Raw genomic sequence first — 14,652 nt, forward strand, 5'->3', positions numbered from 1 at the left:
TCCCATCATCCCCTGCCAGCATCATGCTGGCAGGGGATGATGGGAACTGTAGTCCATAACGTCTGGAGGGCCACGAGTTTGACACCTGAGAGTTAGAGCATCAGTGTGTCATGCTTATTCTTGTTGTCTCTGACTGGCAGTGACTGTCCAGGTTCTCATACAAAAGTTTTCCACATCCCTTATTACATGAGCATTTTCACTGGAGGTGTCAGGGATCGAACCCGGGGCCTTTCGCGTGCAAAGCAGATGCTCATGCGCTGCGCAGAATCCCCTCCTGTTTCTCCACCCTGCATCCTGCCCCAGCCTCATTCACTGAGGCAAGAACTTTTGATTTGGATTTTATGAAGCAGTGGAAGCCAAACCTGCTTCTTTTTGCGTTGCCTCTATTTCTTGGGAACGCCAGACTGTGACAGAATGTGAAGAACTGCTTTTTATATACACTTTTACTTCGCTGCTACAGTCCTTGTCCTCCCGTTCTGTCACTGCATCCAGAATAATTGCCCACAAACTCATTCATCTGCTTCCAAAGGGAAGGCTGGAAAATCCAGCTTTTATATAACTTAACATAGTGGTTATGTAAACAGGCGTGGCAAAATAGTAAGACCGTTCTTGTAGGATCTGGAAGATCTGTGGTCCAATCCCCATTTTCTGTATGATCCGGCACACTAGGTTGAGCATCTTGAAGAAAGCTCAGGATAAATCTACATAGATACATACATACATGCCTATGCAAGGTTGTTGTGTGTGTGTGTGTTTTTTTTTTGGGGGGGGGGCTTAGGCCCCTTCCGCACATGCAGAATGATGCACTTTCAGTCCACTTTCACAAATGTTTGCAAGTGGATTTTGCCTTTCCACACAGTAAAATCCTGCTGCAAAGTGCATTGAAAGTGGATCGAAAGTGCACTACCCTGCAGGTGCAGAAGGGGCCTCAGTGTGTTATTCTTGGCCCAACCTGGGATGCTAGGGCCTGTGCTATCTTTCATCTCTGTCTAATATATCTATAAAGAAAGAGAGACAACTCTGTAATTCGAGCGGCCGGTTTTGTAACCTCCAAATGTTTCCAACAAGATTCTAAATACCACTGAGAGTCTCTGGAGGCTGAAGTCCTGATTATTGATTTGCGGGAGGAGGGGGCATAGCTTTCAGCATTCCCGGCTTACACGGTCAGAGCGAGCGATGCCGATCTGCTGCCTTGATATTCTTCCTTCGGAACTTTTTAATTCCATTTGTTTTGTTTTACATTTTTTTGCTTTTGCAGGTACGAGACATTGGTCGGAACGATCGGGAAGAAATTTTTGAAGAAGAGGGACCGGCAGGCCCTGGAAGGCCCAGATGAGACTGAAAACAGTCACTGTGGGCCCAGCAAAATGAAGAAAGTGTTTTTAAAACCACAGGATTAAAACGACGTGGATGATTTGTGCATCCTTTGGGGCTGGGGAAATATATATTTTTATACTCTGCTAACACCAGTAATTTTTTTTCTAAATCACTGGCTTTCTTTAATGTCTCCGGGACAGAATGCATTGTTCAGAGCGGATGCATAGGTAAATGGATGTCATACATCCTCCGCTGTCTGTGTGCATTTTTAAAAGCATGGGCCCTGTGAGATACAGAGTTTTATCACTGCATGCAAGTGAGTGCGTTGCTGGATTCGGTTGAGGACACTTCCCAATTATGATTCTGACTTAACCGCAAGCGAGGATTTCGGCAGCCAGGTGGATTTGGGATGCTTCATCCTACGCTGCTGTCTTCTGTTGTCGTTTTTTTATGACATCCACTTTGCCTTTTAAAGATATTGGGTGGGTGGAGTCATCAAGGAAGATCTGTCTATTTGATTTATTTATGTATTAGGGAAAAATATTTTTATGTAATTAAGTATTTTTATTGTCATCCGCAGCCCTTGTCTGTTCCTAATGCCTAGCTGGGAATTTGACCCCCGAAGGGGAACTGAGGTCAAATGGAGATACTTCCCATGCGGTTTCAACGTTTGAGAAAAAGGGGGTTGGTTTTGTTCTTTAGCCTGTTTGAAACATTAGCTATTTCTTACTGAAGTATGTAGGTACTAACAGCCCACTGCCTGTGTGTGTATGGGCCAGTGGTTGAAGGATTTCTGTGCTTTAGAAAACTGGTATCTGTTGGGCCTCCGGCATATCCCCTGAATACCCCCGGATTGTTCTCTGGAGAACTAGCATCAGTACTTCTGATTGCATAAGATGAGGCAAGGAAATTGCTGGGTGCCTTCACCCCGAGCATCTCTGTCTGTATATCATTCTATTCACTGTATTGGTCTCTTCCCCATTGTTACATTTGGGGATTCGTGCGTAATGATTTTCAACACCGATAGCGTGCCGACCATCTCAGCCAAAGGTGGTCTGTGAGTTTGCACGTCGTTCCGTGGTCAGGGAACGAAACAATTTTGGGCGAGAGCGCCAAGCATCACCGCGTTTCTCACTTGTCGTCAAGGTTACAGTAAACACGAGACCCCGTTTTAAGCAACTGTGTACGCTCCCTGGCTTGATTTTATCTTGCTGTAGCTGTCCCAGTAGTCCTGCTGGAGGTTTCTCTGCAGGGAAAGGCGGGCAGCCAGAGCGGGTTGGTTAAGAAGGAGAAAATAAGAGTTTAGATTTATACCCCACCTTTCTCTCCTGGAAGGAGACTCAAGGGGGCTCACAAGCTCCTTTCCCTTCCCCTCCCCACAACAGACACCTTGTGAGGTAGGCGGAACTGAGAGAGGTCAGAGAGAACTGTGACTAGCCCAAGGTCACCCAGCTGGAATGTAGGAGTGCGGAAACAGATCTGGTTCACCAGATAAGCCTCTGCCACTCAGGTGGAGGAGTGGGGAATCAAACCCAGTTCTCCAGATTAGAATCCGCCTGCTCTTAATCACAACACCACACTGGCTTTAGAGGATCAAAGAAGTGGAACCGGGGGGCAGATTGGGGGGAGGACAGGCAACATATGCAGGAGAACCTTTCTGTTGGCAACAGCTCATCAGCTATTCTGGATGAATCATACTTGTGAAGATAACAGTGCTTTTGAACCCAAGGAAGAGGTCTTATTACTGTCAGAAAAATATGATGCATTATCTGCTTTGGCATTCCAGAGCTAATCAATGACTCAACACTTGGTCACACAATATCACACTCACAGCCAAAAGTTAATGATTGTAGAGTATCCCCCTGCTTCCTCCGGAGAAAAAGTCATGCGCTAAGAAATGATTGATCGTTGCTGGGGCCACTCCAAATATATCCCTTTCAAACGAAATCAGACTCTTTGGTATCAGTGAAGGAAAAGTTACAATTCATTGTTTGAGTCACCACCAAAAAACCTCCCTCTTTAAAGACAGTGTGGTGTAGTAGTTGGAATGCTAGACTGGGATCTGGGAAACCCAAGCTAGAATCCCCAGTTTGCTCCTGGAAGCTTGGAGAAGAAGAAGAGTTTTGGCTTACAATCTCCTCCCCCCTCCCCACCCCTGCAACAAAAACCCTGTGAGGTGGGTGGAGCTGAGAGAGCTCCGAAGAGCTGTGACTAGCCCAAGGTCACCCAGCTGGCATGTGTGGGAGTTCACAGGCTAGTGTGAATTCCCCAGATAAGCCTCCACAGCTCAAGTGTCAGAGCAGGGAATCAAACCCGGTTCCTCCAGATTAGAATGCACCTGCTCTTAACCACTACGCCACTTGCTGGGTGACCTTGGGCTAGTCACATGCTCTTACCGCTGCTGGAACAAATATTTTGGCAGACGTCCCACTCCGTCTTGGGTGATGCTTCTCAGGAGTAGAACATATGCTTTGCCGGCAGAAGATCTCTCATTCAATCCCTTCTGTCTCGAGCGGCGAAGGATAGTGAGGCAGTGATGTCTAGCGGCTAGAACGGAGTATGTGCATTAGGTGCTGTCGAATTGCAGCCAATCGATGACAACCCTGTAGGATTTTCAAAGCAAGAGATATTCGAAAGTGGATTGCCATTGCCTGCCTCTGCATAGCAACTCCGTACTTGGCAGAAGGTTGGGATGAATGCATGATAGACAACGCATCAGCCCGAAATCTTGGAGGAGCGTTAACAAGATAGGGGCAATCCTTCGCTAGAAGGACCTGTAATCTGATTCTGTTTCCCTTCCTGGCCTGGCTTCCGTCCCTTCCTTTTGGCCTGCTTTCTACTGTTTGCACTCGTGATCTTCTGCTGACACTAACAGAACCTGAACATCTTCACTGACCCATCATGAGGTTAGACTTTGGCCTCTGTCTTTGCACTTTTCGGCAGTCACTCAACTGACTTTAGGGGCGTGCAGCAAAGAGAGGAGGGGAATTTTTTTTATCTGGATAGATTGGAGCTGAAAAACATTGCTGTTCCCAGTTTCCTGGGTTCCAAGTACTGGTATGGTATTCAGAACTGGATCCCCCCCACCCCCACCGAGTTGTGATATTTTACAGTTCCATTGTTCCCTGTGTGGAATCAATCCACGGAGCTGGGGGTGCTTTTAAAGGTACTGGCACCAAAACTGCAGGGGAGTTGCTGGTGCCTCTCCTTTAAGTGAGCCACAAATTTAAAGTTAATTGGACTAAGGGTTCCAGTTCTATGACTCCTTGTCCAATGCCCCCATCTACCCTCCCTTGTTTCCTATGGGAGAAGCCCCACAAACAATATAAAACCTGAGACTCACCATCCATAGCAAGACGGCCGCATCCTGTTGCTGAACCCAACCAGTGTAAAACCTGAGAATCTAAAATCAGATGAACCCTAAAAAACCAAAACTGTAAAATGCAAGAATCTTGACCTATGTAAAACGTGAGAATCGCAATGTAAAGCGCAAGAATCCACCCCTGAACCCCTGCAATGAACCAACTCAAATCAATTTGGATCTGGGACAACCAGACTGAATCCCTGCTCTGCCATGGAAGCCTGTCACAATCTCTCAGCCTAACCTTTGTTGTTGTCCTGGCCATAAAGTGGAGGTCAAGAGGAACAGTGCCAAAAAAAGGATTTTTCAAAACAAACCATTAGCCAAGTTGAGATGGGGCAGGGAAAGAGCGAACCTTCTCCAATATTACTAGTCTTATGAAGTATGTTCAAACACAGCCAGAGAGGCCCAAATTCAAATCCCCACTGAACCATAAAGGTCACTGTGAGACCATGGAGCAGTTACATTGTTTTGACTGCAACAACCTCGGAGAGTTGCTATATATTTTCCCCCTCCTGAATTTTATCCCTGTATACTCTTAAGAGGAAAGGCAGGATAAAGGAACATGATGGATTTTATAGTGGTTATTTTTATTTATTTTCAAGAAATCAGTTTACAAAAACTGTAAATGAATAAAGTTGGCCCTGCAATTCCGCCACTTCGTAGTTTACATAAAGTCTGTGCAAGGATACTACCAGCATGGCACATTTTAAAGCATTTTGATTAAACTGAGACATGTGCCTCTAAACGTTCGTGATTTGCAGACTTCAGTGTTTGCGTTGCAAAGACTGAATTTTACCGGTCAGAATTCCCAAGTAACTGGCAGCCAAATGTTTGCAAATCTCTGTAAGGACTAGAAACCCACCTCCCACTCCCACCCTCAAAAGCTTGCTGTGCTATAAGCCGCATATACAATTGCCACACATACAAAGCCAAATATCTTGAATTAGCCAAATATCTTGAATTATTAACTGAACCCCAACAGAGATGGATTATCACAAGGGCCAGATCCAATACCTTCCCATTGGCCATTACAAAGGGTCGCTACTTATCCATACCTCTCCAGGATTGGGTTTGTCCACACTGTAAAAATCAAGTGGAGACTCTTGCTCACATTATTCTTGACTGTCCGAGATATGTGGGCATTAGGAATTTATCTCCCAGGCTGGCCCTAGACAAATCTGAAAGTGACTCTGACTGTTCTGTTGTGGAGCTTCTGTTAAACAACACAGATGTCATGCTCTTGAAAAAAGTAGCAAAATTTCTTTTACAAGTGACCGAACTTTCTAAGTAATGTATACTGCTATATAGAGTCTTCCTGTCTGCGCTTTGAATGTACTCTTGATTTGTATTTCAAAATGCTCTAAAACCTATTTTTAAATGCCAAATAAAAGGTTGTTGTTGTTGTTGTTACAAAGCAGAACATTTCGAGCTGATCTTGGACAATTTTTAAAGATAATTTTAAATAACACTTCATTAAAGACAGAAAGAGAAACAATAAGGAGCCGTGCCAGTGCTTCATTATGACGGGTGGCTAAAGTATCTGTGAACAGAGCTAAATGGAGAGTCAAGCGGAAGCCACTGAAAACACGGAATTGTGCAATTAAAATTGTTTCAGTATCCTCCATATTTTGCTGATAAAGCCTTCACAGAAGAGACTCACTCCCTGCTGCCTTCATTAAATTTTGTCTTTATCGAAGGCCTGTGCCTTCACAAATCGGAGATGAAAATAGTGCATTAAGTGTTTTAATTAAAGCTGCCCCTTTGGAACACCTATGCAGAGTCCAGTATCAGCGTTTTGATTTTTAGGGAACTCCAGCCTTGCTGGAACTTAAACCACGGTGCTTGGAATACATTCTTGCCTTCTTTTAGCAGCTAATATGAGCTTTTTAGATGAATATATTTTCCTTTAAGCTAAGTTGCCAGCTTTGGGTAGGGAAATTCCTGGATATTTAGGGGTGAAACCAGGAATGGGCCTCAGCAAAGTATAATGCTGTAGAGTCCACCTTTCAAAGCAGTTATTTCCCCCAGGGAAACTAATATCTCTTACCTAGATATCATACATTCCATGAGACCTTCAGTTCCCCTCACACCACACAGCATTTTGTTGGTACATGAGGGATCTGTGTGAATTGTCCTTGTTTATACTTAAAGAAGTGGTTTGATTTGTACTCCACCTTTCTCTCCTGTAGGGAGTCTCAAGACGGCTTGCAAACTCTTTTTTCCCTTCCTCCCCCCAGAACAGACACCTTGTGAGGCCGGTGGGGCTCAGAGAGTTCTGAGAGAACTGTGATTGTTCTTCACATGGAGGAGCAGGGAAACAAATCCAGTTCACCAGATAAAAAGTCCATTTCTCATGTGGAGGAGTGGGGAATCGAACCCAGTTCTCCAGATTAGAGTCTACCTGCTCTTAACCACCACACCACACTGACAAATAACACTTTGGGGGAGGGGGTAACCTATCCATGCAAGGTTTTCAAGATGCACGTCAGAGAAAATGCTCTGCTCTTTAATCAGTGAAAGGCTCCTCTATTTATGGGCTTAAATCCTTCAGAAAGTCATCATCCAAAAAAACCCCTTAACCTTGTCTCAGGCCCCTTCCGCACATGCAGAATAATGCACTTTCAATCCACTTCCACTGCACTTTGCAGCTGGATTTAACTGTGAGAAATAGCAAAATCCACTTGCGAACAATTGTGAAAGTGGATTGAAAGTGCATTATTCTGCATGTGCGGAAGAGGCCTCAGTGGTCCTGTTGGCTTGCATCTTCGAAGCTGTCGATGCCCCTGAAAATGCAATATTCTGCCGATTGTGATCAGTGTGTTAATACAGTTATTTATTTTATTTAGTTCTTTATTTCAGAATTTTGTCTTTTTTGTCATTTGTTGAAACGTGGATTGAGTGGGCAAAGAAGCGTGTAGCAATGGCTTAGGCTGTTTGCAAACCTTTTCCCCTTTGTTAGATTGTATATTTTCCTTTGATGTGGATAGGAACAAGCTTGCTCTCCAGACAGATGTTGAATTTCTCTCGCAGAGTTTTTTCCACCTCCTCGTCGTTCAGGGTCGCGAATTCCACCAGATCCATGTCCTCTTTGTACTTGTAGGTCGTCTCAGACAGTGTCCACCCGATCAACGCTCGGAACCCATCCACGGTTTGGAGGGTGCAAATCGATTTCTTTGTAAATAAGGATTCCGGCGAGGTCTGGAGGTAGGAGCACTGGAATTGAAAATCTTCCACTTTTCGGGGCTCCAGGCTGAACAAATAGATGTTCCTGCGGTCTCTCTTCTCCAGTAGATCTGAGTCGGAGAAGCTCTGGTTGGGGATGTATTGCTTCCGTCTGATTTTCTCATAGTACCAAATGCCGTTATCTTCAGTGAAGCGGAAGATCCCGGGGGTTTGGGGCTGGTCTTTGCCGGAAACCAGCTCCATCGGTTGCCACATTTGGTAGGAGACCCCAAAGCCGGCATCGACAATGTAGGCTCTTCCATCCACGACCACCTTCACAATGAGGTGGGTCATGCGGGTAGCATAGACGTTCAGTTGCGGGTTGTAAACATAGGCTCCCAAAATGGTCGTGTTGTATCCCAAGGTCTTCAAAACCCAGGACAGGAGCTGGTTGTTTTCCATGCACCACCCGCCACGCCTTTTTTTGACGATTTTGGTATAAATCTGGGCCAGGTCCAAAGTAATGGTTTCTCCACAATGGATGCTGAGGTTTTCGAACGGGACGGCTCGTATGTGGTGCTGAAAGATGGCCGTTAGGGTGGCCAGATCAAGTTTTTCGAGAGACCCTTTGTAGCCGGTTCTTGTGAAATACTCTTCTAGGTACATGTTTCCTGGAAGGCAGATGTTAAAGAAACTAAATTTAAAAGATGCCACTGCAGGGGAGGGGGGGGAAGGGGGAAGGCTTCTTATATCTTTCAGTCAGACCAGCGTGAGATTTCTTTGGATGTTTTTAAAGATTGAGACTGCAGAAAAGTTGCCAGGGTGAAGCAGAGACGCGTGAAAACAAGGATCTTTGGATCTGCAGAGCGATTGCTAAAGACCCTGTATAACACGTCCGCACATTGTTTTCAGTCTGCTGTGTAAGCTATATATTATACACTGCTGTGCGGACATTTTCTCCCTTTAACTCAGATGTGGAGACTTGCAATCTGGGTGGGATTTCCTTACCCACTCCACCGTGATCCTATCTGGTGTTAATTAAGGAACAGTAAAGGCCTTGGATGGGGAGGGAAGGTGATATGGTATAGTCCGATCTCATCAGATCTCAGAAGCTAAGTAGGGTCGATACTTGGATGGGAGACCACCAAGGAAGGCTCTGCAGAGGAAGGCAACGGCAAACCACCTCTGCTTCTCACTGGCCTCAAAAAACCTTTACTGGGGCCACCAGAAGTCGGCTGTGATTTGACTACATTGTACACACACAAAATCCTTGGATATCCACTTGAACTGTGGAGGCTTATCTGGGGAATTCAGATTAGCCTGTGCACTCCCACACACGCCAGCTGGGTGACCTTGGGCTAGTCACAGCTCTTCGGAGCTCTCTCAGCCCCACTTACCTCACAGGGTGTTTGTTGTGAGGGGGGAAGGGCAAGGACATTGTAAGCCCCTTTGAGTCTCCTACAGGGGAGAAAGGGGGAATATAAATCCAAACTCTTCTTCATTATGAGACCATCTCATCCTTCATGCACGATGTTACAGAACTATCGATCTATCGATCATGGATCAGCAGTTCACATTTGTCAACATTTAATAGAGAAACCTAACCTCGCTTTAGCCTGCAAAATGATGTTTCATGATCTCTTGCAATGCAATGCAGCAAAATTCTAAGTATTATAGTCTAGGCTATATGGACATGTTCTAGCAGCATTCTCTCCTGACGTTTCGCCTGCGAAACGTCAGGAGAGAATGCTGCTAGAACACGGCCATACAGCCCGGAAACCACACAGCACCAAAGTGATTCCGGCCGCGAAAGCCTTCGACAATATTATAGTCTAGTCCACATAACTTCTCTGCATGTTTTTGATAACCTCCTAAACATCTGGATAAATCAAACCACTTATTTTTAGAACACCCCTTTTTATATAGCTGATAATAGAGAAAACCACAGGAATTTAGTCTGTTTTAAAGCATTCCTATTGGTAAGGCATTAAGAACTTTGTTTTGTTTTTTTTAAATCTGGTTTCTTTCCCCATTGGATCCCAAACTGTCTCATAGCTCCTACAAAGTTTCTTCAAGAAAACAAGTTTTGAATTATGTTTATACACTTTAAGACTTTTATTTTATTTTTAATAAAGAGAAAAACTACTTACGGGTTGCAATATTTAATCACTCCTCTTCTGGGACTTCAGCGTACCCTTGGCCTGCAAAACTGAGATTATTTGCAGGTAGCAATAATGGGGTAACCAGTAATTTCCAGCTTCAGTTCTGAATAACCTTAATTCTCCAAATAGGCTGTTTTTTGTCTTTTTGGGAACTGGATCTTAAATGCCCCCCCAAAGGACAAAGTCTATCTGAAATGTCGGCACATATCACAGTTCCACTGATCTGTGAACTGATTAAACTTTGGTACTTAACATTTTGGTAGTGGCTTTATTTCCACACGATTTAACAAGGCGGAACAAAATTTCCGTCCCCTCATGCTGAAAAACAAAACAAATACCTTCCTATTCAGAGTGTAGTTAGAATATATGAAGACCCAAAGATTCATGAACTAATTCAGAGTATTCCAAGGGGGGGGGGGGGTGCGCGTTCTAGCCGTGTACATGCTGAAGGAGCCGGCCATAGCATACATGAATGACTACTGACTGGAATGTCTGGAGCTCCATCCTGGGATGTCTGGTGCTCCATACGTGTCATATAGCAGTGATGGCGAACCTATGGCACGATTGCCAGAGGTGGCAATCAGAGCCCTCTCTGTGGGCACGCGCAAATGGAGTTCGTCATGTGGGGGGGGAATCCCCCCCACACATCTAGGCTGGCCTGGGCCGCTGGGCTCGATTATTAGCATTAAACCTAAGACCTAGTTTTGGGGAAGCAGTGTAGGTAACCCTATTAAGCGCTGTTAAACCCCACTGATTTTCATGGGAAGAGCTAAAGCACTATCCTTTATCTGGGAGAAAGCTCAGTTGCTGGCAATGGGGCTTGCTTCTGAGTAAACCCTCCTAGGGTCGTGATTCACCCGTTGGAAGAGTTGCACGGTTGCTTCAAAGCAAAGCCAACAACTACCACCAAGCTTACTCCCAAGTAATGCATACCTCGGACCCAACCATTTTTTTAAACTAAAACCTCAGTATTCAGGTTAAATTGCCGTGTTGGCACTTTGCAATAGATAGGTGGGTTTTGGGTTGCAGTTTGGGCACTTGGTCTCCAAAAGGTTCGCCATCACTGTCATATAGTATATCGATAGTTCCCTGTTATAGTATTAATTGTGGTTTTACTATTTTAATTATGATGTTTTTAATGTGATATGTATGATTAACTTATTGTATTTTTATGTTGTTCACCACCCTGAGCCTTTCGGGGGAGGGCGGTCTAAACATTTAAATTTAAATAAAATAAATAAATAAATATTGGTGAGGGAGCAAGCTTGTTTTCTGCTGCTCCAGAGATTAGGACCAGGAGTGATGGGTTCAAAGTGAAGGAAAAGAGATTCCACCTAAACACCAGGAAAAACTTCCTGACAGTCAGGGCTGTTCGACAGTGGGATGCACTACCTTGGAGTGTGGTGGAGTCTCCTTCTTTGGAGGTTTTTAAAGAGAGGCAGGATGGCCATTTGACAGAGTGCTTTGATTATTTGTTCTTGCATTGCAGGGAGTTGGACTTGATGGCCCTTGAAGTCCCTTCCAACTCAATGATTCTGTGGTTTGTAGCTCCTAGTGTTGGATATAATACGATTGGTACAGTATGAGGTCATCTGAGATTCATACAGTTGTAGATTTTTTTGTTCATCACCCTCTTGGGAAGTCTTTCGTAACTTATCACCCTAGTGAGCCACCACTGGGAAACACATGGAAAAATAATAAAATCTTAGAAACGTGATAGGTAGGATTACCAGCTCTGGGTTGGGGAATTCCCAGAGATTTGTGGGTGGCGTCTGGGGGTGGGATGAGTTTGAGGAGCGGAGGGAGCTCAGGAAGGATAAGATGCTATATCCACCCAAAACTGCCATTTTATCCAGAGGCACTGTGATCCCTGTTGTCTGGAGGTCAGTTATAATTCTGAAAGGAGTACAGACTGGCCCCGCCCCTCACAACTGTGCCCCGCCCCCAATACCTTGTTGTGTTCAAGACAAGGGCACAATTGAATGTTGATCAGCAGGTCTTTCCCCACCCAGAATTCTGAAAGGAGTTCAGGAGTGGGGCCAGTTTGGCTCCCACCACCCCCAAACTCCACCTGGCTGTCTTTGATCCTGAGCAAAGGAACAAGTCCTCCTGTTCAACGTTCAACTGTGCCCCAGTCCTGAACTCCATGGGGAATTCGGGGGGTGGGGGTGGCGGCGTGCAGTTGCAAGGGGACAGTCCTGCAGTGCACCCTCACATGACCATAGGAAGTGGTGCCCCCCATCCCTCCCCCGCCGCCGCTACGCTGCTGTGTGAGGGTGCAAGAAATTTGGACATGAGGTCCACTCTGCATATTTACTAAGGATGAGTGAAGATTGCTACTGTACAGGATGTGAAGGTCTTTCCATTTAAGACAGATGGGGAGATCTGTTCACGAGTCTCTATCCAATCTACTTTGGCTCTGAGTTTCTGTGTTTGTGGTCTTCCTGCTTCTTCTAGAGAGCTAGCGTGGTGTAGTGGTTAAGAGCAGGTGCACTCTAATCTGGAGACCCGGGTTTGATTCCCCGCTCTGCCACTTGAGCTGTGGAGGCTTATCTGGTGAACTAGATTACCTTGTGCACTCCCAACACACACCAGCTGGATGACTTTGTACTAGTCACAGTTCTTTGGAGCTCTCTCAGCCTCACCCACCTCACAGGGGTTTTGTTGTGGGGGGGGGGGGTGGAAGGGAAAGGAGATTGTAAACCCCTTTGAGTCTCCTTACAGGAGAGAAAGAGGGGGGTATAAATCCAATTCTTCCTCTTCTTCTAGAACTCCACGTGACTGTCTGTTCAGGGTAACACTAAGCCACCAATGGCCACAAGGTGGCACCAAGATTTCAATGCCTATGTTTATTCAGGCTCATTATTGGTAGGAGCAAACTTTCTCCTCTTCACCCAAATTAAAGTGTTCATTGACCCTCTCTGCACAAAGCAAAATGTTTTTGAACCGCTACACCCTTTACCATGATGTTTGTTCATGCTCATCTCAAAACAATGTAGGGCTGCCATAAAGCCCCCCCCCCTTTTTATGGGAAACAGAGTGAGCTCAGGGACATGATAAAATGGTGCCAAAGAGCAAGCTCCCAACTAAACTAGTTGGGAAGTCCCTGGCATATATTTTGCAGGATTTATTGGCCAAGGAAACTGTCAAAGAACTTTTGGAAGCCAAGTGAGCACCAGCACCAAATTTGCCTTTCCCCCAAGGCTGCTGAGAGCCAGCATGGCGTAGTAGGAGTAAAGAGCAGGGGACTCTAGTGTGGAGAACTGGGTCCAATTCCCTGCTCCTCCACATGAAGCCTGCGGGGTAATCTTGGGCCAGCTGTAGTTCTCTCAGTCCGAACTCTTTCAGCCCATACAAAGACAGACAATGGCAAACCATCTCTGAAAGTCTCTTGCCTCGAAAATCTTAGGAATCTCAGGGGGAGGGCGGTATATAAAACTAATAATAAATAAATTTTAAAAAATCATCTGTGGCTTGATGGCACATGCATGAACACACAAACACACATACGCACACACGCACAAGGCTGCCGGCCACTTTTGAGTTCAAAGAGCTCAACATACTTGATTCACAACACCTGGATGTGTTAACTGTGGTTGGAAAACATGCTGCAACATGCCACTTCTTTTGGATGCAATAAGATCTCTTTATTTGTTCACAGCACACATTTTAAGCATCTAAATCAAGGCAAATCTAACCTATTGACCCCACTTCCCTGTGCATTCACACATATCAATTTCTTTCAGGAATCTGTTCCTACCAGTCAGTCCTACAGAAATCTAAACTTGGTTGACCAAATCATAGCAGAACCATAATGACCCTGTAGGAGACATCAATTTAATTGGTTGTGGTGGGTTTTCCGGGCTGTGTGGTCGTGGTCTGGTGGATCTTGTTCCTAACGTTTTGCCTGCATCTGTGGCTGGCATCTGCAGAGGTGTATCACAGAGGGAAGTCTGTTACACACTGAGTCTGTTACAGACTTCCCTCTGTGATACACCTCTGAAGATGCCAGCCACAGATGCAGGCGAAACGTTAGGAACAAGATCCACCAGACCACGGCCACACAGCCCGGAAAACCCACCACAACCAGTTGAATCCGGCTCAGGCTGTGAAAGCCTTCGACAATACATCAATTTAATTCTTTGTCTGTCTGACGTTGCTTTTCCCTGGGTCAAATTATAGTTCTTTATGACCCGAAGCTGGCCTTTGCATATATTTCCTGAACACCCCCCACATAGTTCCTTATCTTAATTAGTCAAAAGGTTAGCAGTATGATTTGAAATCACCTTTATGTAACTTGATTAGCGCTTAACGTTTAACTTACATAAACCTGTTTACTCTGTGTGCTTTCCTTCTTTAAAGCTTGCATGGTTGAAAGCTATTGACTTACAGAAGTTACATGATTGTCTCATAATCTCATGAGAGGCACACCTTACCGTTACAACATAATATCACATAACAGTGGACTATACACTCCCAAAATCTCCTGTTATTTCCTAATTTACAACTGGCAACCTTTCCTGCCCGCCCCGCAAGACTTTTGGTAAGTAGGAGATGAACTAGGAGATCAACACTTTGGGTTGTTGTTGTTTTGAATCTTTTATTTAATCCGTTTCAAATAATAGTTCACATAGTGATATATCTTGT

General features: G+C 45.0%; 1 protein-coding gene across 1 annotated transcript; it reads right to left on the reverse strand.

The window, feature by feature from the left end:
- Positions 1 to 7,423: 7,423 nt before the first annotated feature.
- LOC125442403 (arylamine N-acetyltransferase, pineal gland isozyme NAT-10-like) lies at positions 7,424 to 10,132 on the reverse strand. The gene is made up of 2 exons (XM_048513709.1): positions 9,994 to 10,132; positions 7,424 to 8,514 (listed from the first exon to the last, which is right to left on the reverse strand). The coding sequence occupies exon 2, from the start codon at positions 8,507 to 8,509 to the stop codon at positions 7,637 to 7,639; it is 873 nt and encodes a 290-aa protein (XP_048369666.1). The 5' UTR covers positions 8,510 to 8,514; positions 9,994 to 10,132; the 3' UTR covers positions 7,424 to 7,636.
- Positions 10,133 to 14,652: the final 4,520 nt, after the last annotated feature.

This window comes from Sphaerodactylus townsendi, linkage group LG13, assembly GCF_021028975.2.
Source record: "Sphaerodactylus townsendi isolate TG3544 linkage group LG13, MPM_Stown_v2.3, whole genome shotgun sequence".
Lineage (NCBI taxonomy): Eukaryota > Metazoa > Chordata > Lepidosauria > Squamata > Sphaerodactylidae > Sphaerodactylus > Sphaerodactylus townsendi.